Source organism: Pristiophorus japonicus, chromosome 14, assembly GCF_044704955.1.
Source record: "Pristiophorus japonicus isolate sPriJap1 chromosome 14, sPriJap1.hap1, whole genome shotgun sequence".
NCBI lineage: Eukaryota > Metazoa > Chordata > Chondrichthyes > Pristiophoridae > Pristiophorus > Pristiophorus japonicus.
This window is the reverse complement of record NC_091990.1, coordinates 127,802,469-127,823,887: the sequence shown is the minus strand read 5'-3', so window position 1 is coordinate 127,823,887 and position 21,419 is coordinate 127,802,469. Positions and strand designations below refer to the sequence as shown.

General features: G+C 42.5%; 1 protein-coding gene across 3 annotated transcripts in view; it reads left to right on the top strand.

Annotated features, from left to right (window-relative positions):
- The window catches only part of tpcn2 (two pore segment channel 2), a 68,246-nt gene that overhangs the window by 13,768 nt on the left and 33,059 nt on the right, over positions 1–21,419 (top strand). For all 3 annotated transcript variants that reach the window (XM_070898612.1, XM_070898613.1, XM_070898611.1), the window contains exons 4-13: positions 285–361; positions 3,590–3,767; positions 12,593–12,709; positions 13,457–13,563; positions 14,224–14,296; positions 15,462–15,561; positions 16,660–16,725; positions 19,254–19,318; positions 20,365–20,468; positions 21,166–21,250. In XM_070898612.1, coding sequence (XP_070754713.1) covers positions 285–361; positions 3,590–3,767; positions 12,593–12,709; positions 13,457–13,563; positions 14,224–14,296; positions 15,462–15,561; positions 16,660–16,725; positions 19,254–19,318; positions 20,365–20,468; positions 21,166–21,250 — 972 coding nt within the window. The remainder of the gene's footprint in view (positions 1–284; positions 362–3,589; positions 3,768–12,592; positions 12,710–13,456; positions 13,564–14,223; positions 14,297–15,461; positions 15,562–16,659; positions 16,726–19,253; positions 19,319–20,364; positions 20,469–21,165; positions 21,251–21,419) is intronic.

Below are 21,419 nucleotides of genomic sequence, written 5' to 3'. Positions count from 1 at the left end.
ATTTTTACCAACCTAAACATGTTTTGCTAGGATTTTTACTCGCTACCTTCTCATAGGGTTTGTAATTTTGAACAAAATATATTCTTGGACACCCCTCTCCTGCCCATCCATTAATTTTGAGACATATTGATGCTTTTGCCATCTTGACTGACTTTTAGCATTTTCATCTGAAATGTACTGCTCCTGTATCATTTGATATGTTTTAATCAGCTAACCTGAAATCTGCAACCACAGCCACTGAATTTGTTCCACGTCTGACTTGGCCTGTTTTGCCTTGTTTGCAGTATCGTTCCATAAATCATCGGGTAGATTCCCAGTCCCTACGGCTCTATCGATGGTACTACTCCAAGGCTTGTCAAAGGTAAGATCTGTACTGTTTTACTATTCATTGGAGCTCTTAGGAGTCTAGCGGTTAGGATTCCTCGTTTTCACCCAGTTGGCCCGGGTTCGACTCCCGGTATGGGAATTTGCATTTTTTTAACCAATAAGGGAATTAAGGGTTACGGGGAGCGGGCGGGTAAGTGGAGCTGAGTCCACGGCCAGATCAGCCATGATCTTGTTGAATGGCAGAGCAGGCTCGAGGGACTAGATGGCCTACTCCTGTTTCTAATTCTTATGTTCTTATGTTCTTGACCAAGCTGGTTGCTTTTTGTGTTGCAAAGAAACTTTCAATTAAATTTGCATGTTTCATGACCTTTAGTTTGTAAAAACCTATTGGATAGTATAGCTTGCATATTCGGTTTTTAGATTTGTTTTTAAAGTGACTGACTTTGATAGATGAAGAGAATGCAGGGTATATGGATATTCAGAAAGCGTTTGACAAGGTGTCTCAGGAGAAGCTTGTTAGAAAATGGAGGCATATGGATATAAAAGCAATTAAGCAGCATAGGTAGAATGTTGGCTGGACAAGAGACTAATAGTTGGGACAAATGTATGTTGCATGACTTGTACAGGGTTCACTTCTGTACTTGTGATGTATGATTTTGAGTTGACACAAGGATCGCAATCTCAATTGGCTGATGACACAAAATTAATTGTTCAAAAACCTTTTTAAAATGAATGTAAAAGACTTTGATGACCCCGACAGCTTCGAGGAATGGGCAGATAAATGGCTGATGCAATGTAACGTGATAAAATAGAAATACTTGGATTTATATAGCGCTTTTCACGACCACCCAACGTTTCAAAGCACTTTATAACCAATGAAGCACTTCTTGGAGTGCAGTCACTGTTGTAATGTAGGAAAATAGAAAAGAATAGATTTTGGAAGGTAAAGCAAAGTTGGGAGTATATAATCAAAGATGGTGAAGTTTGTAAATCAACAGACTCCCCAATCCAGGGTTCAAGTGCATAATTCCCTGAAAGTGAGCAAACAAGCAAGATAAGGGTTTTCTAAATAGGGGTATAAGGTAAAAAATTGCAGAACTAATAAATTTCTTAATAGCATTGGTTCAGCCATAGTTAGAATACTGTGCACACTATAGTGAAAGTACAGTGTAGATGAACGAGGATGATGCCAGGGAAGGTAAACTCTAATCGTGGGGCAAGACTTGAAGGAATTAATTTCACTGGAACAAGGGGAGATATAATGGAAATTTATGAAATCCAAATTTTGAATGAGTAGGGAGAGATTATTTCCCCTGGTTTGAAAGGAGAGAGGGGAAAATTGGTGATTAAAAACATAAGGGCCCTGAAATCCCGGCCTCTCCAGGTCCATACAGAGTGTGTACGGACCCGGCAAGGCGTCACAAAAGCCGGTTTTCCGATAGCCGCATCTCGGAGAAGGACATCCCCACGGCAGAGTTTGGGCTATTTGCCCATCTCTTGCCCTGCGAATGTCCTTAAAACTCTTGCACCAGCTTAAGAGTTTAAAAGCATATGAAAAACATATAAAAATAAGATTAAAAAATACATAAACACTGCCCACTCAGGTAATTTTATTTTAAACAATAATTACAATTTTTTTTAAACATTTCTATCAATTTTAATTTCTATAATGAATTTGTGAGGTATTTTATTGTTTAATGTAATGTTTAGGGGTGTTTCTCATTCATAGTAATAGGAATTTCAGACTTGGGAAACTCATTACTATGAATGAGAAAATACTTTACCGTGATTGGGTGTCCAGGCCCACGTGTTGCCTTCGGACGTCCCAACATGAACGTGCTCAGTTGCGCAAGAAGAGGAGGCCTCTGATCCGGGATCTCTGAGCATTTGACTCAAAAGGTGTTGTGTATGGGGAGTCAGACTGAACACTGAGCTCAGTAAAGTGTGACCTTAGTCTTTTATTGCAGGTCTCCAGAGTGCCTCTCCAACCTGTGAAGCCTCCTTAAATACCTGTGCTCCCAAGGGATTATGGGATCCCTTGGGACTCCAGGGGATGAGCCCTCTGGTGGCTGTACAGAATAAATACAAGTTTTTTTTTATATATATATTAAGTGCGCATCTTTTCTCCTAATTTTTAGTCGAATGCCCGTGGGAAAAAGAAACCGGCATTTCAGGGCCATTAAGTAGGAGTAGGCCATTAGGCCCCTCGGGCCATTCCACCTCAACTCTACTGCACTATCCCCATATCCTTTGATTCCCTTAATATCCAAAAATCTATCTCTCTCTGTCTTGGATATACTCAACCCCTGAGCCTCCACAGCCCTCTGGGGTATGACGGTGATGAGGAGCTTATCAATTTAAAAACCCCCCATTGAGTAACGAGAGAGGTTAAAATAAATGTCTTTACCTTGAAGGTTGTTGGAGTATAGAATACTTTGCTTCAATCACTCTTTTTGTGAAAGAGATCATTGCACCTTTTCAGGGAAAATTGGAAAAATATTTGAAGTTGAGCTTGATCCAAGGACTATGGGGAGACTGGGCAGTGTGATTTAGTTTAGCTGGAATTGTTGCTGCCTTAGTATGATAACTTTTAATAATACATTGATCTTGTGTACAGTGATTCATATCTCTACAGTTTAAGGTTATTAATAGTGAACCAGTCATATCAAACTCATCATCATTTACTTGTGATGTGTATCTTTGTAACTCTTAGTTAGCGATGCTCAAAACTAAAAATACTCAACTCTGGTTGACCCCAACAAAAATGTTTGAAAATGGCCATTTTGGATCCAAAGTATCTGAAATGGGAGCACCCATGATCCGACCAGTGGTCTTTTGTCTATAAATGTTCTAATCCTGCCAAATGCTAAATTGTGTTCCTTCACTTTGTATTCTCCCCCCCAGCCCCACCAACCCCCCATTTGGATGGCTGCTATTTGCTGGAAGACATTAACTACTATCATTTTTTTGTGTGAAAACTAAAATTATATATTTTTTCCCCCTGTACATAGTTTTTGTCAGAATTGCTTGCTTTTTATTGAAAATGTTTAACATTGAAATATTTGAACTTTAGTCTTTGGTTCTGTGCAGGTGAGTGATTTGCTGGGGGGAGGGGCCACGAATAGTGAGCTTATCAAGGGGTGTGTGGGTTCTATTTTTCTTTACACTTCAGGGGTATGTCAGCACGAGGCTGAATTGCTGCTGTGTCTCCCTGCAGCTATTTTATTTTGTGCCATTTTCATCTAGTTTCTTTCTTTTGCAGGGTTTTGAGCACTGCTATTTTTGTGACTTTGGCCTTAGCCTTTTTTGAGAAGCCTTCATCTTTGAGCATTACATCTGATCTCCGATTCCGTCGTGTACTTTGGGAGCCTCCTTGTGGTGTGACTGAAGGCATTGAAGCATTTTGCCTTCTCCTATTTATTGTGGATGTAGTGATAAAGGTAAGATTGTTACCATTGCCCAATGTGTTCATTGAATTCTGAAATGTCACGGGCACTTTTTGGGCATTAAGGTCTATAGGTTGAGTGTGTTTGCAAGATATTTCTTAGTTACCTTTTAATTTCAATAGACGATATAGAGTGGAGTTTAACCTTGTAGTTATTTTTCATACAACAGAATGATGCTGTCTTTTGCTAAGTGTAACTGGTATTCTAAAAACACTATTCCAAATCATTGAAATAAAAAGAACAGAGGACTAATAATTGCAGGAAAGATTGTGAAGCTTCAACTCAATTGAAGCGACCAGCATTCTATGTTGTACACTGATATCAAAGTTTCATGAGAGATTTTGCTAAATGATGCAATTTTTATTGTCTATGTTAAGTATTAGATTTGCATTGCTTATGAGAAAAATTACACACTGTTGGCACACACTCTCCTGTGGCACTTGCAAAATACACTTCTTGCAATTTGGTAACGCACTGTGAGACACTTGTGACCAAATTTGCAAAGTACAACAATGCATTGAAGAACAGTAATTGTCCTGTACAGTTGAAATTGTAGTCAGTAGCTATCTCAAGATTACATTTAATTATCTAAAATCTAGTCTTTTAGTTCAAGTAATCCACATACACTACCTGTACTAGCTTTATTCTAATGTATTTGTTGTAAAAAGATAACATTGCAGATGAGTCCTAACTTGTTCAATGCACCTTAAGGCAGACTATTAATGGTATGTTACTGCAACTTCCGTCCCACTGCATGCATAGTTGTGTAACATGTCTGTCCTGATCGTACTCTGTTTTGCAGGAAGTCAGTATAATCCGGTTATAATAATAACACAAAATGCTGGTCATACTCAGCAGGCCATGCAGCATCTGTGGAGAGAGAAACAGAGTTAACATCTCCGGTTGATGATCTTTGGTCAGAACATAATGTTCATTGTATCACAGGATAGCACAGATGAATACGTGGCTAGAGCAGTGGTGCAGCAGGGAGGGATTCAAATTACTGGGGCATTGGAACCGGTTCTGGAGGAGGTGGGACCAGTACAAACCGGACGGTCTACACCTGGGCAGGACCGGAACCAATGTCCTCGGGGGATTGTTTGCTAGTACTGTTGGGGAGGAGTTAAACTAATATGGCAGGGGGATGGGAACCAATGGAGGGAGACAGAGGGAAACAAAAAGGAGATAAAAGCAAAAAACAAAGGAGATGAGAAAAATTGGAGAACAAAGAAACGCAAGACAGAACAAAAAGGGCCACTACAACAAAATTCTAAAAGGACAAAGGGTGTTAAAAAAACAACCCTGAAGGCTTTGTGTCTTAATGCAAGGAGTATCCGTAATAAGATGGATGAATTAACTGTGCAAATAGATGTTAACAAATATGATGTGATTGGGATTACGGAGACGTGGCTCCAGGATGATCAGGGCTGGGAACTCAACATCCAGGGGTATTCAACATTCAGGAAGGATAGAATAAAAGGAAAAGGAGGTGGGGTAACATTGCTGGTTAAAGAGGAGATTAATACAATAATTAGGAATGACATTAGCTTGGATGATGTGGAATCTGTATGGGTAGAGCTGCAGAACACCAAAGGGCAAAAAACGTTAGTGGGAGTTGTGCACAGACCTCCAAACAGTAGTAGTGATGTTGGGGAGGGCATCATACAGGAAATTATGGGTGCATGCAATAAGGGTGCAGCAGTTATAATGGGTGACTTTAATATGCACATAGATTGGGCTAACCAAACTGGAAGCAATACAGTGGAAGAGGATTTCCTGGAGTGCATAAGGGATATTTTTCTAGACCAATATGTCGAGGATCCAACTAGGGGAGAGGCCATCTTAGACTGGGTGTTGTGTATGAGAGAGGATTAATTAGCAATCTCGTTGTGCGAGGCCCCTTGGGAAAGAGTGACCATAATATGGTGGAATTCTGCATTAGGATGGAGAATGAAACAGTTAATTCAGAGACCATGGTCCAGAACTTAAAGAAGGGTAACTTTGAAGGTATGAGGCGTGAATTGGCTAGGATAGATTGGCGAATGATACTTAAGGGGTTGACTGTGGATGGGCAATGGCAGACATTTAGAGACCGCATGGATGAACTACAACAATTGTACATTCCTGTCTGGCATAAAAATAAAAAAGGGAAGGTGGCTCAACCGTGGCTATCAAGGGAAATCGGGGATAGTATTAAAGCCAAGGAAGTGGCATACAAATTGGCCAGAAATAGCAGCGGACCCGGAGATTGGGAGAAATTTAGAACTCGGCAGAGGAGGACAAAGGGTTTGATTTGGGCAGGGAAAATAGAGTACGCGAGGAAGCTTGCAGGGAACATTAAGACGGATTGCAAAAGTTTCTATAGATATGTAAAGAGAAAAAGGTTAATAAAGACAAATGTAGGTCCCCTGCAGTCAGAATCAGGGGAAGTCATAACGGGGAACAAAGAAATGGCGGACCAATTGAACAAGCACTTTGGTTCGGTATTCACTAAGGAGGACACTAACAACATTCCGGATATAAGAAGGGTCAGAAGGTCTAGTAAGGAGTAGGAACTGAGGGAAATCCTTATTAGTCGGGAAATTGTGTTGGGGAAATTGATGGGATTGAGGGCCGATAAATCTTCAGGGCCTGATGGACTGCATCCCAGAGTACTTAAGGAGGTGGCCTTGGAAATAGCAGATGCATTGACAGTCATTTTCCAGAATTCCATTGACTCTGGATCAGTTCCTATCGAGTGGAGGGTAGCCAATGTAACCCCACTTTTTTTAAAAAAGGAGGGAGAGAGAAAACAGGGAATTATAGACCGGTCAGCCTGACATCGGTAGTGGGTAAGATGATGGAATCAATTATTAAGGATGTCATAGCAGCGCATTTGGAAAGAGGTGATAGGTCCAAGTCAGCATGGATTTGTGAAAGGGAAATCATGCTTGACAAATCTTCTGGAATTTTTTGAGGATGTTTCCAGTAGAGTGGACAAGGGAGAACCATTTGATGTGGTGTATTTGGACTTTTAGAAGGTTTTCGACAAGGTCCCACACAAGAGAATAATGTGCAAAGTTAAAGCACATGGGATTGGGGGTAGTGTGCTGACATGGATTGAGAACTGGTTGTCAGACAGGAAGCAAAGAGTAGGAGTAAATGGGTATATTAATGATTTAGACGAGGGGATTAAATGTAGTATCTCCAAATTTGCGGATGAGACTAAGTTGGGTGGCAGTGTGAGCTGCGAGGAGGATGCTATGAGGCTACAGAGCGACTTGGATAGGTGAGTGGGCAAATGCATGGCAGATGAAGTATAATGTGGATAAATGTGAGGTTGTCCACTTTGGTGTTAAAAACAGAGACGGACTATTATCTGAATGGTGACCGATTAGGAAAAGGGGAGGTGCAACGAGACCTGGGTGTCATGGTACATCAGTCATTGAAGGTTGGCATGCAGGTACAGCAGGCAGTTAAGAAAGCAAATGGCATGTTGGCCTTCATAGCGAGGGGATTTGAGTACAGGGGCAGGGAGGTGTTGCTACAGTTGTACAGGGCCTTGGTGAGGCCACACCTGGAGTATTGTGTACAGTTTTGGTCTCCTAACCTGAGGAAGGACATTCTTGTTGTTGAGGGAGTGCAGCGAAGGTTCACCAGACTGATTCCTGGGATGGCGGGACTGACCTATCAAGAAAGACTGCATCAACTGGGCTTGTATTCACTGGAGTTCAGAAGAATGAGAGGGGACCTCATAGAAACGTTTAAAATTCTGATGGGTTTAGACAGGTTAGATGTCGGAAGAATGTTCCCAATGTTGGGGAAGTCCAGAACCAGGGGTCACAGTCTAAGGATAAGTGATAGACCATTTAGGACCGAGATGAAGATAAACTTATTCACCCAGAGTGGTGAACCTGTGGAATTCTCTGCCACAGAAAGTTGTTGAGGCCAATTCACTAAATATATTCAAAAAGGAGTTAGATGTAGTCCTTACTACTAAGGGGATCAAGGGGTATGGCAAGAAAGCAGGAATGGGGTACTGAAGTTGCATGTTCAGCCATGAACTCATTGAATGGCGGTGCAGACTAGAATGGCCTACTCCTGCACCTATTTTCTATGTTTCTATGTTTCTATCTACCTACCGATCAGTGTATGAACCCAAAGGACTAGAAATTTGGTGATTTTGTGAACGGGTTTTTGGTGCTACAGTTGTATTTCACCTTTTTTGGCAAACCAGGTCGGTGGAAAATTTGGATAAGTCTTGCGGCGGCGCTTTTCAAATACCGTTGGAGATGAGTGCCACCGTGCAAGAATCGAAATAGCGCTTTCACCAAAAATTTGGCTCTGAACACACCCGTATTTAGGACAAGTAAAAGCTGCGTTGCAGCCCTTGGCTGAGCAGGAAGTATGCAGACCTGCAAATAAGGTAAGTTAAAGTTTTTGGGCTAGACCTTAGACATCCATCCGCCTATTTTACCACCGAGAAGCTCTTTACCGTCCATGTGTTTATAATGGAAACTACCGCCCAAATTATTGCCGAGCGCTACTTTCAGCAATTCGTCCAAATTACTGCCTGCCCAAAAAACCGCTCAGGACAAAGCTGATCTGAACCCAGCGGTATGGATGCCATGTTGTAAATCAGATGAAGTTGAAGAAAAGGCTGCTTAAAGTTGATGGGAGCATTGAAGTAATTAGTGAGTGATTTTAAAGGCGTTTTAAAATCTTGAAAATTATCTGAACACGTTGTGGTCCATTTTGAGTAAATGCGAAGTGGTTTAAGGACAATTCAAGAATTTTGAAGACCGATTAGGGCATTTATAGTGATGGAGTCTGTAATTTCTCAGCCAGTGTTGCTGACTACTAACGTGCAGCAGACTAGAGATGGGAGAAGGTTCATTGATGAGCATTATGTGCCCAATGAGGTGGCAGAAAGAGGAGACGACATTACACCCAACACATTTACAGGAAACTGCATTCATACCTGCACCTGTCCAAGACAACGTGCATGAGAAGGCTGCGCTTCCAAAAAAAAGTCATCAGAGATATGCCAGCTCATTAAGGAAGACCTGCAGCCTACCAGCACCATCAGGACCACACTGCCCATTGAGGTTAAGGTTACTGCGGCACTTTGATTTTATGCATCGGGCTCCTTTCGGGCCTCAGCTGGCGACATTTACTGCATCTCTCAGCATGCCTCACATTGCTGCATTCTCCAGGTGACTGAAGCCCTTTATGCACATAGGATGGACTTTATAAACTTCCCTATTCCAGGGAGGCAGAATGAGGGGGCTTTGGGGATCTTGAATGGCAAACTTCCCCAAGGTCCAGGGCGCAATAGACTATATGCATGTCGCCATGCGAGTACCTTTCAGGAGTCACAGGTTTATCGTAACCGAAACGGATTCCACTTCGAGCGTGCAGTTCATTGTCGACCACAAGTAAATAAGCATGGCAGTAAATGCCAATTTTCCAGGGAGCATTCATGATGTGCACATCTTCCATGAGAGCACTGCCTCTGATCTTTTTTAAGAGTCAGCCACAAGGTCAATGTTGGGTGACAAAGGATATGGCTTTGCAACCTAGCTATTGACCCTCTTCCGTAAGCCCCAGACAGATGCCAAGCATCACTACAATCAGTCATATAGCCACACGCAATATCGTCAAAGGCAATTAGAGTGCTGAAGTAGCACTTCAGATGTCTGGACTGCTTTGGAGGCAGTCTACAGTACCACCCTGAGCAGGTCACTGAGTTTATTGTGGTGTGCTGCATGTTGCATAACTTGGCTATCAAGAGGGGACAGGAATTGCCAGTTGGGACTGCTGGTCCACCTCTGGGGTGGGGGGAGAAAAAGAAGAGAAAAAAGAGACGAGACACCGAGGAGGAGGATAAGCCTGGCGATGTACCGATGCCGTGCCCACGCCCCCCCCCCCCCCCCCCCCAACACCACAGGAGAAGCCCCATGGTTGTTGCGAACCGCAAGACTGTTGCGTCAGCAACTCAAATGCTTTGCTTGAAGTTATGTTGGTGACACGGGGGAAAAAAAACAATTAACAGATACTAACATTTAAAGAGAAAAGAAACATCCATTTACTACCACCTCTCTCTTCTCCTCCCCCCCCCCCCCCCCCCCCCCCGGCAACAGTCGTCAATTTTTAAAATATCAATTGAAATAACATCCATTACCATCCTCCCTCTAAACCAGGCAACATTTCTACCTGTGGCCACCATACCCTCTGCTTCTTACCATCCCCCCCCCCCCCCCCAACCTTAACACACCCTGTCCTCCTAACGTTGCCCCTGGTCTTGCCCACATTTACTCCATGCAGCAGGGCACCTCAGTATCCAAAGACCCGTCTCCAGAGTCGGAAGCAACTGCTTCCTCCTGACTCTCAGCTGTCGGCATAGGTGGTAAGGCACATTGCAGTGCAGTGCCATATACCGAGTCCATCGTCTGCCGCATGGCATTGACTGAATCAGCGGTTTGCCGCATCACCGCAATCGTCTGTGCCATGTCCTCCGAATGACGAGCTGAAAGCGTGGCAATCTTGCCGGTCAACCCACCCATCGCCTGGAGGAGCTCTCGACCGATGTTGACATTCACCCTAGACAGTGATGCCATGTCCAGGTTGACGTCCGTCTGTCTTTGAGCGTGCCTACCTTGCCGAATCAACCTCTGCGGATTCGGTGTAGGTGCTGGGCCACTTGGTGTGCCCTGCTGCAAGCCGCTTGGTCCCGCTACTTCCTCGGTTGAGGAAGAGGTGGCCGCCAGTAGATTGGACCCTTGAGTCCCCCTCCTCCACATGCTGGGTTGAGGCTCATCCATACTATCCTCCTCCTCTGATCTCGTCTCTGGTGGTGAGCATCACTTGAAGTAGAAGGGGCGACGCTCTAGGGGCTCCAAATGTCTCCGATGGTCTTGGGCAACTCGAAAATATGAGCAGTTAGTAGAAGAGGGGAGGGCCAGGTGATGTGAACATTTATGCTGCGCAGGCATATTTAAGAGGAGCAACACTACTGCATTAGTTATCACCGACAGACGTTGCATTTAATTAACATGAACAGAGAGTACAGAAACTACATGGAATTATAAGATTTCATGATCCCAGCTTTAATTACTTTACATAACATCTCACACTTGGTATATTATGCTCCCATAGCGTTAAATTACCCGGGGGTTATACATTACTTACCTGGCGCCACCACCGGATCTGCACCACCACGGGTGGCTGAGCGATTATGGACCCCGAGGGCTGCAGCACGCTAATCAAGGTCGGTCAGTTCTGACAAATCTGTGGGTCCTCCCGTGTGCTGACGCCCCGCACGATTGGCAGATATCATCATCTGCATCAATGATGAGCATGATATAAGCTAATTGCCCAGGCACTATTGCGGAACACACGATAGATGTCCACAATTAGCCATCACCCATGCTTTTTATCAATGTCCCATTAATGTTATGTTATATGCTAATAGTTAGGATGCATTTGATGCATGATTTACACATCTACATTCAGAGAAGCAATGTAATAAGATCGTGGATAGGAATTAATGCGTGACACCAAGCTTAATTACAATCTGGCAGATTTACATTTTAAGTAATGAGTCAGTGCATGATTAAAGTTAGTAATTACACTCGCAGATGCAACCAGGTCGTTCCAGCGCTTGCAGCACTGGCTCGGCTCCTGATAATCATAGGTGGGCAATGACACCACCTCCGCGATCTCTGCTCATATCCGTTGGTAAACATTTGGGGGGGGGGGGAAAAAGAGAGACTTTCCCATGCCCACCCCAGGTTAATTGGCTCCAACCACTTTCGACTTCAAGACTGCATTGGCCTAGTCAGAAAAACGCATAGCCCTTTTTCTCTCTCCCACCTCAGATACCTCGCCCATGTCGCTCATGACTACTTCTATATCTGTGTTGGAACGAATATCGTGCCCTCCCCCTCTCTTTCCCCCCACCCCCTGAATCATGGGAAAAGTGAAATGCCAAGGGAGTGGGGGGGGGGGGGAAATATTGCGCACGTGCAGAACGGACGTTGCTAGGGACACTGGCCTGCTGGGACAACCTCTACTGCCGTAAATATTGCCCATATATGGGCGGTAGCGATCTATACTGAACGTCTAGCCCTTCATTTTTTAATTCTTTTGTAGCGATTCGCTAGGTAAGTGTCCTGTAAATGTTTTGAGAATTTTTTTTTTCTTCTATCCAATTTATTTTCAGGTGTTTTTCCACCCTCCCTAGGCCCAACTCGCAGCGGTATCGACCTCTGACTAAATTTGGCGAGGACCGCGGTTTGCGCTGCGAATCCTCGTGCAACGCCAATTTTTATCACTACGCAAATTAAACCTTGAATTTACAGCCTCACAGCAAGTGTTGTGATGATGATATTTTTGGCTGAAAAATACAATTATTGCCAAAAACCAAATTTCTAGCCTAAGGAGTCCCAATTGCACCAGTGGGCATTGTTGCATTGAGATGTGCTTCATGTATTGAGGTGCTTGTGTTGAATTTTCATAGATTGGCATTGGAACCAATGTCGTGCTATTCTATGGCACCGAATAGCCTTGTGTTGACGATGACTTTTGGTTGTTATGGGTTTGTCAACTCCTCCCTTGTGCTTCATTTAAAGCATGTTGATCACAAATTTGGTGTGAAAATCCTCGTCATATAATTTTATATTTTTTTGCAGTTCTCTGAACTGCATCCCACCCAGCGTGTCTGTATTTTGAAAGCCTGCTGCCTCGTACGGGATTCTTTTTATTAAGTAACTCTTGCCTCTGAGTGAGCTGATCTTTTTTTTTTCTTTATTCTTAAACACACGTGCATTTTTATGCAGAGCTATTTAATTGGATGGGAAGAATTCCAGAAGACAAAATGGCTGATTGCTTACATTATTGTACTTGCTGTTTCCACCATGGACTGGACTGTGTCTCTATGCTTAATTTGCAAGGAGGTAAGATATATCCTTGAAAGTAGATTGGCTGCATAGTTTAGTTTAGCTTTGCAAAGCTACGTATGCTGTCGTCCAGGATATTGCAGATATTGCTTTTAAATATAGTCCGAATCCTAGTGGTGTATTTCAATGGTATAGTTAAATCATAAAGTGTCGCATTATTCCAGATTTTGACCACTGTTCTCATGCTGCTTTTGGAAGTAGTGTTTAGAGTGGGTTTTGTGATGGCCTGAAAGATTGCTGGTTGATGCAGTTACCATCTACCAATCAAGTGGTTCCATCATGGTGGCAGATAGCACTCTTAATTGAACCTGTTGCAGGCTCTGCATTCCCTTTCATTTGCAATGGTCTTTTTGTGGTGACTGCTTCCCACCTCTCTCCTCAAGGCCAGCCTTTTGTACTGTCCCACTGTCGGAAACATGTAGTTGATGTCCTTTGCTGCAACATGCTGAAAGAATTGCACAACAGGAATCAGTGGATAGCTGCTCTGTGGACAGTACGTTGTGTATCTAATTTCAGCTGGCTTTGTGTGTCATCGTATCGATTGAGCCAAGTTATACTTGTGCAGCATTATTGATTTTTAAATGTTATGTTTCAATTGAGACACTTTTTGCTCTAACTTTTTTTTTTAAACCTTCTCTGTAGCCACAGTACATTGTCTATTATGAAGGTATTTGAACAGCGTTAGTTGGGCTCATGGGTCCTGATTGCTGATAATGTTTGAGCCTTATTTCTTTTTTATTGAAGAGTGTAAGAGTTAGAAGAATTTTGCGGCCGTTCTTCCTCCTTCAGAACTCTTCACTGATGAAAAAGACTCTTAAATGCCTCCGACAAACAATACCACAAATCACCAGGTAAAACCTGTCAGAAGTTTTTAAGACTGTCATTTCCTCAAATGTGATTTTAATAGAACAAAAAAAAGCTGAATCCTCCTCCCCCACCCCCCCCCCCCCCCATAAAGTTTTTGTAGAAATGCTTGTCTTAATGTGGGTCAATGCAGAATCTGGCAGTTCTTCTTCCTCGATTAAAATTTTGTTTTACAATGATCTTTTATGGGACTTTGCTGGCAAACTGTGAAGTGTTAAATGATTACATTTTAATAGGAGTACATTGAAACATCAGTTGCTGCCAGTTCCTGAACTTGCTGAAGCAAAGCTCCACTAATGGATTGATGTGCATTGATTTTTGGAGGGCGGGTTGTGAAATTACAAGATGTTTTTTGAGCTAGAAAAAACAATGACTAATATATTCTCGTATCACTTAGTAGTTAAAGGTTTTTGTCTGATATCAGTGCACAAACATTGCACATTGGCAAAAAGAAATACATAACCACAGTCAGTACAAACTGCACTCGGGCTTGTTAGAAAAGAGGCGCAATGAGGGATGCAAACAACTTCATTCATTATCTATTATCTATTTATTGTGCTGTTACATTAGGAAGGGGAAAAAGAGATTAAAACTGTCCAACAACCAAGCTATTAATGCACTGCATTTTACTTTTTCATTTTAAACAGTGTAATGCTGCTTTTAGCGGTACACCTTTTGCTGTTCACCATGATTGCTATGCTGCTATTTACTCGAGCCCAGGTGAGGTTTTGATAAAGTTGCTTTGATAATTAATATGCACCAAGGCGATTCTTAAAAAAAAAATACAAATAAAAAAAATTAAGTGTTCTGCACGGAAATGAGTGAGGATTTCTTTGTCCGTTCTCGTGTTTTTAAAAAAAAAAAGTGGCCAATAGTTTTTTTTTACCCACTTTATCACACACTGGTGCATGTGTCTCCCTTGTGACTGCCATTCAGCCACATGGCAATCAGTTAACATGGACCAAAGGAGTTGTAGGAGGCAACAGTTGTGTTCACATCATTTTTAGCTATATATATTTATATATTCTCTTGCTCCACTAGCTGTATGTCAGCCTGCTTAACCTCTGCTTTGCCAGCCCTAATGTGCTGCACACGGAGATCCTGGCTATTTCAGCCTCTGTATCTCACTCGGGCTCTGTATCTCGCTCAGCTTTTCATGTCCAGCCCAGATTCTCTGCTGTGAATCTTTAATTTTATTTCCTGCCTCCTGTTCCCAGCACTGGAGAGCCTGAGGCCTGGCAGCGTGCGAGTTTCTCAGTCATTCTTCACTCTATCATTTGCTTACTCCACTTTTGGGAGCAGCATGAATGATGCAAATGTGTGTAAAAAGGTAAAAGCTAATCTCTCTCCAAGGACCAAAGTTTGTACATTTGACTAATGGGGTGGGGCACTATGTCTGAGTCGCCTGTCCTCCACTCCTTTCTTTATACCCATGGAGAGCGAGCATCATTTCTGTGGCGTTCATGGGCTTTAACCTGACCAGGTGTCCGGGGAGAAGAAAATTTGGCAAAGAAGGAAACTGGTAGAAAATGGGAGCAAAGCTGTTTGAACAGCACCTGTAATAGCAAAGGAGAAGTTTATGGAGTGTGTCTCAGGGAAAATTAACAGAAGATGTGTCAATAAGAGTGCAATACAGAGAGGAAGTCAAAGGCAAAATGGAGGGCAAGATAAAAGAATTAATGAGACACAAAATTAGAGACCAGGGGACTTTGTCGTTGAGTGATGCCATCAACGGTCATCTAATATTTATTATGCACACCAGTTTACTTTCATTGAACACTTCGTTGATTTTTGTGTGAAACCTGAAGAGCCATGTTCAATAGGAAGAAACGAAACACATTTTCTTGTGGTTGGCAACTTATTTTCCTCCTGAAATATCCTCTAGACGACTAAAGAGGATAAAGAATGGAAGATGTATTTTCGGAATTTGCCAGAGTCTTTGACCTCATTACTAGTACTGCTAACAACTGCCAATAACCCGGACGGTAAGTTACAATGCCTCCCTCTTGTTGACTAGTGTTGTTTTCTGTGTCATCAGACTTGTAGTTCTGTATTATATGTGAAATAAATTCAAGGGAAATATGTTTAATATCCTGTCTGGAAAATGCAGTTCGGGTTAATCATAAAGCCAGGAAATCTCTTTCAAATGTAGCTTTTAACCTTTGGAATTTTTTGCTGCTGTAATCTAGAAATAATAGCATCAGGATTTTGATTGCCAGCAACCCCAACTTTATCTGTACTTGAGGCAATGCATATGGGAACAGGAGGAGGCCATTCAGCCCCTCGAGCTTGTTCCGCCATTCAGTGAGATCATGGCTGATCTGTGGCCTAACTCCACAATCTTTGTATCTCGGCTTTGAAATGAACAATTGACCTAGCATCAGCTGCCATCTTCGGAAGAGAGTTCCAAACATCTACCATGATCATTTTCTTGCTATAATGTGCTTTCTTCAACCTGCCCTCTCCCGGATTCTGGTTAGTATGGTAACAAATCTGAGTGATCATTCTTCATGTGAGCCTGGACACTGAGAGTCAGCACGGTTGGTGACTGTGTAAGGAGGGAGGGACATCCTTACTTGGCATTCTGGACGTGTCCAGTGGGAAATCGTTGGGAGAGCGGTGAAGTGGGGAGCCAAAACCTGTCCTTCCCAGTTTAAGAAGGCTAAAGCCAGTTCCAGTTTACCTGTTCCCATTGGTTAACAATGATCCTGGATTATATTTGGCACTTTCCTGGTCTGTGGCTCAGTACTGTTATTTGTACAGTGGGTAAACGGGCGAGGACTGAGCTAAAGGGAAGTGCTTCCTGAAGGTATAGTGCTTTTGCTGGGTGGGAAGCTTGCAGCAATGCTTATATGCTCTTTCATCGTGCACTCAGATGATAAAGATTAAGTACAGTATAAGTAGCATTAGAATTTTGATCAGATTGACTAAATTTGACTCAAGTAGCATTCAGTCTTTAATACTTCTATGCAGTGGGTAATAATAGATCACCAAACCCATCCTTAATTAAAAAAAAAACACATTTCTACAGGCTGGTTATCTTGCACTCATTAATTGTTTAACATTTTCCTTTCCTTCTACAGTGATGATCCCAGCTTACTCCAGAAACCGAGCCTATGCTCTGTTCTTCATTATCTTTAGTCTTATCGGTAAGACATCTGCTTTATCTTGTACAATCATTATATGTATTTAATGACCAGCACATCTCCTATACCAGCTTTATGCTCCTGCCAAAAGCCATGAAAGGTTCTCTCTCTGGCCCGTGTGCTGATCTGTTGACCCTCGATATCTGCGCTCTTCCAATTCTGGCCTCTTGAGCATCTCTGATTTAACTTGCTCCATCATTGGTGGCCGTGCCTTCAGCTGCCAAGGAACTAAATTCTGGAATTCCTTCTCTAAACCTCTCTCCCTCTCTTTCCCTCTTTTAAGATGCTCCATTAAAACCTACCTCTTTGACCAAGCTTCTGGTCACCTGCCCTGATTTCTCTCTGGCTCAGTGTCAAATTTAGTCTGAATGCTCCTGTGAAGTGCCGTGGGATGTTTTACTACGATAAAGGCTATATAAATACAAGTTGTTGTCATCGTCCTACGAGGTATACCTGATTGAAGGAGATTGCCCTTTTCATTAATTACTGACCTCTGCTTGTCTTGAAGTACACTGTACTACTAGATGGATGGTTAACTTCTGGATTCGAGCCTTCTCTCTTTCCTCCTCCTCCCTTTGCTCCACTGTTATTGGCAGAACCTCCATAACATTGCCTGTTTCTGCCCCCACCTCAGCTCATCTGCTGCTGAAACCCTCATCCAATCCATGCCTTTTGTTACCTCTTGACTTGACTACTCCAATGCTCTCCTGGCCGGCCTCCCACATCCTACCCTACATAAACTTGAGGTCATCCAAAATTCGGCAGCTCGTGTCCTAACTCGCACCAAGTCCCCATCACCCCTGTGCTCGCTGACCTACACTGGCTCACGGTTAAGCAATGCCTCGATTTCAAAATTCTCATCCTTGTTTACAAATCCCTCCATGTCCTCTCCCCTCCCTATCTCTGTAATTTCCTCCAGCCCCACAACTCCATGAGATGTCTGCGTTCCTCAAATTCTGCCCTCCTGAGTATCCGATTATAATTGCTCAACAATGCCTTCAGTTCTGGAACTCCCTCCCTAAACCCCTTCGCATCTCCACCTCTCTTTTTCCATTTTTAAGATGCTCCTTAAAACCAACCTCTTTGACCAAGTTTTTGGTTATCTGCTGTAATTACTTATGTGGCTCGGTGTCATTTATTTGTTTTATCTTATAACACTGCTGTGAAGTGCCTTGGAATGTTTTATTACGTTAAAGGCGCTATATGAATAAACGTTGCTGTGTTTGGCCTGCTTTCTTGAACTCAGTCCTTTTTAAAGCATTGCACTTTGTTTCCTACTGAAAATCTATCTCAAACCAAGTGTTTTCCTTGCACCTATCTGTGAAGCAATTTGGGTTATTTCTTTATGTTGAAGGTATTGTATAAATACAACTTGTTGGAGTGCAGCTTTTCTAAGCAGTGAGATAACTCAACGCAATTTAATTTCCTGTATTTAAACATGGGTGTAGCTATTTGAACTTTAGAATCATGTTTAAACCACTGCAGTTGATTCAAAGAGCTTGGAGTCTCAGCGCAGTAAATTAATCATTGCGATACTCGCATAGAAACATAGAAAATAGGTGCAGGAGCAGGCCATTCAGCCCTTCGAGCCAGCACCACCATTCAATATGATCATGGCTGATCATGCAACTTCAGTACCCCATTCCTGCCTTCTCTCCATACCCCCTGATCCCTTTAGCCATAAGGGCCACATCGAACTCCCTTTTGAATATATCCAACGAACTGGACTCAAGTTTCTGTGGTAGGGAATTCCATAGGTTCACAATTCCCTAGGTGAAAAAATTTCTCCTCATCTCTGTCCTAGATGGCTTGCCACTTATCCTTAGATTGTGACCCCTGGTTCTGGACTTCGCCAACATCGGGAACATTCTTCCTGCATCTAACCTGTCCAATCCAGTCAGAATTTTATATACTTTTATGAGATCCCCCCTCATTCATCTAAATTCCAGTGAATATAAGTCTAGTCGATCAAGCATAATCCAGAGGCCTGGACTAATGATCCGGAGACCTGAGTTCAAATCCCACTATGGCAGCTGGGGAATTTAAATTCAATTGATAAAATCTGGAATAAAAATTTGGTATCTGTCATGGTGACCATGAAATTACCGGATTATGGTTCACTAATATCCTTTCGGGCGGAAATCTGCTGTCCTTATCCGGTTTGTCTGTGACTCCAGACCCACAGCACTGAAATAACTGCCCTCTGAAATGACTAAGCAAGCTACTCAGTTGTTTCAAGGTGGTTCACCACCAATTTCGAGGACAATTGGGGATGGGCAATAAATGCTGGCCTTGCCAGCGATGCCCACATCCTGTGACTGAATTAAGTAAAAATGTGGGTTGTTCAGAATGGATTCTGCAACATTTTTTAATTAAATGTGAACTAATCCTGTCATACTAAATATAGAAAACTTGGTTTAAAAGAAATGCTGCAGGTGTTTGATTCTTCGCTTCAAATTGAAAAGTTGGTAGCTTCTAAAATCTTTAAATTTGGCCTTTCACAAAACTGTGCTTATTTTTGTCTCCTTCAGGAACGTACTTGTTAATGAATTTACTGACTGCTATAATATACAACCAATTTCGTGGCTATTTGCTTGTAAGTAATCCATTGTTTTGAACAATGCTTGCTTTTTAATAACAGTCAAGGTATGTCGCTGAATTTCCACCGGCATGTCAGCATGGTTTTGTGTTGATTTTTGCATTCCTGTAACGAGGCCTACAGCTAAACTAATCTATTCTCAAGAATTCACTTTCAACATTCTGAATCCAGGAATGGGAGCAAAAACTGAGATGTGCACAGACATGATTCAGGTATTTTGGGATTTGTGGGTGGAAATAGAAGAGTTGATTAGATGTTCCTGGTTTCTCTTCCCTCGCGCCCCCCGCCCCCTGCCCCCCCCCCCCCCCCCCCCCCCACAAACACTTTTTGGAAAACTGTCCTGTATTATCATTTTATCTTGCTCCATGTTTATTGGCATTGGGGACTGAGGCAGTAAATTGGTGTGAAGTACTGTCTTGATATTTCTAAAGAGTATTGAGGAGCAGACTTGTGCAGCTTCCATGTTCCCTCCAAGTTGGTAAATTATTTAAGTGGAGCACAACAGTGGAGGCCATCTTTGTGATGACCGGGGGGTGGTGGTGAAGAAACCAAAAGGGTAAGTTATTCTGAATCACATCTATGCATGTCGCTGCTTGTGGAGTGAATTTGGGAGCAATATCCTGTTGCCTTATTGATTGAGAAATGTTGTAGTTGGGATTGGTGTAATTTAGCTCTTGGACCAAGGCTGTAATGAGGTCTGGACTAGAATAGTCCTGGCAGAACCCAAACTGAGCCTTGGTGAGCTAAGTACTGCTTGACAACTCCTTCCATCACTTTGCAGGTATTTGAGCATTCTCTTTGGCAAGTTTTCAAAAAGGAGAATGAAATTACCGTGTAACATTGAAGAAAAAGCCAATTGGTCCAACAAATCTATTGCTATTTTTAAAAAATTTGTTTCTGGGATGTGGCCAGTATTTATTGCCCATCCCTAATTGCCCTTGAGAAGGTGCTGGTGAGCCGCCTGCTTGAACCACAGCAGTTTCAATACCCCAGCATTTTCTACGCTGGTTAAGTACATGTGTAGAAGTATTTTATTTTCATAGAGTTCAATTCAGACATCTATCATCCGAAGATGCTTGGGAATTCGAGGTGCATTCGAAGTGCTTTGCTGTGAGCGTTCAATCAAAGGTGGAAGAAATGGTTCCATGTAAGCTCATCAAACAATTCCTTAAATAAAAAGAGTATTTATTGAAGTGCAGGCAAGGGCACATGTTCAAAATATATCCAATGATATTTAAAATATTCCACTGTCAAAAGCATTTAAATTGGTTTTCCAAATGGTATGCATTATAATGTGGACGTTGACTTGTAGGTAACTAAAGGTTACCAAATATTGCAATTTTTACACGTTTAATTGAAAAATCAGGGTTGTTGTATAACTGACATCATCTGATCTTTTTATTAGTTTGTAGAGGGGATGTAGGAGGAGGTTGGTGATGGGTGAGAGTTGAGTCCATGAAAGGGATTAAAGATGGGAAAACTTTAAAATGAAGATGTCAGTGGAACCACTAGTCAATATAGGTCAGGAAGGACAGAGCTGCTAGGTGAGCAGGCCTTTGTACAGGATAGGATATGGGCAGCATACATTTGAATGAGAAAGTTTCGAGGGTGTAGGATGGGATACACATTGGGAATGTACTTGAATGGTTGAGTCTGGAGGTGACTGAAGACATGGATGAGAATTTCAGCAGCTGGCCTGAAGTTGGACCAAAGGTGGGAATGTTGGGAGGTGGAAGCGTGGTCTTTGGTGAGGTTATTGTGTTGAAAACTCAGCATTTCTGTGCTGTGGCAGGGGTGGAAACTGGCGTTTTTTACTACATTTCTTTTGTTTTTCTTTTCATCAGTAGAATGACGGTAAGCACCAACACAGTGTTGCAAGTCCTGCAGAAAGTAAAAATGTCTTCAGCGCACAAGCAAGAAATTATTAAGGTGAATAATATTTACTCTTTGTAGAACTGAATTTCCTTGACTTCGGTCAGTATGTGAGAAACTTTTTTATCTGAAAACATAGCATCAGTTTCCATACGTGCGCTGACACCACCCAGCTCTACCTCACCACCGCCACCAACCCTCTTGACCCCTCCACTGTCTCATTTGT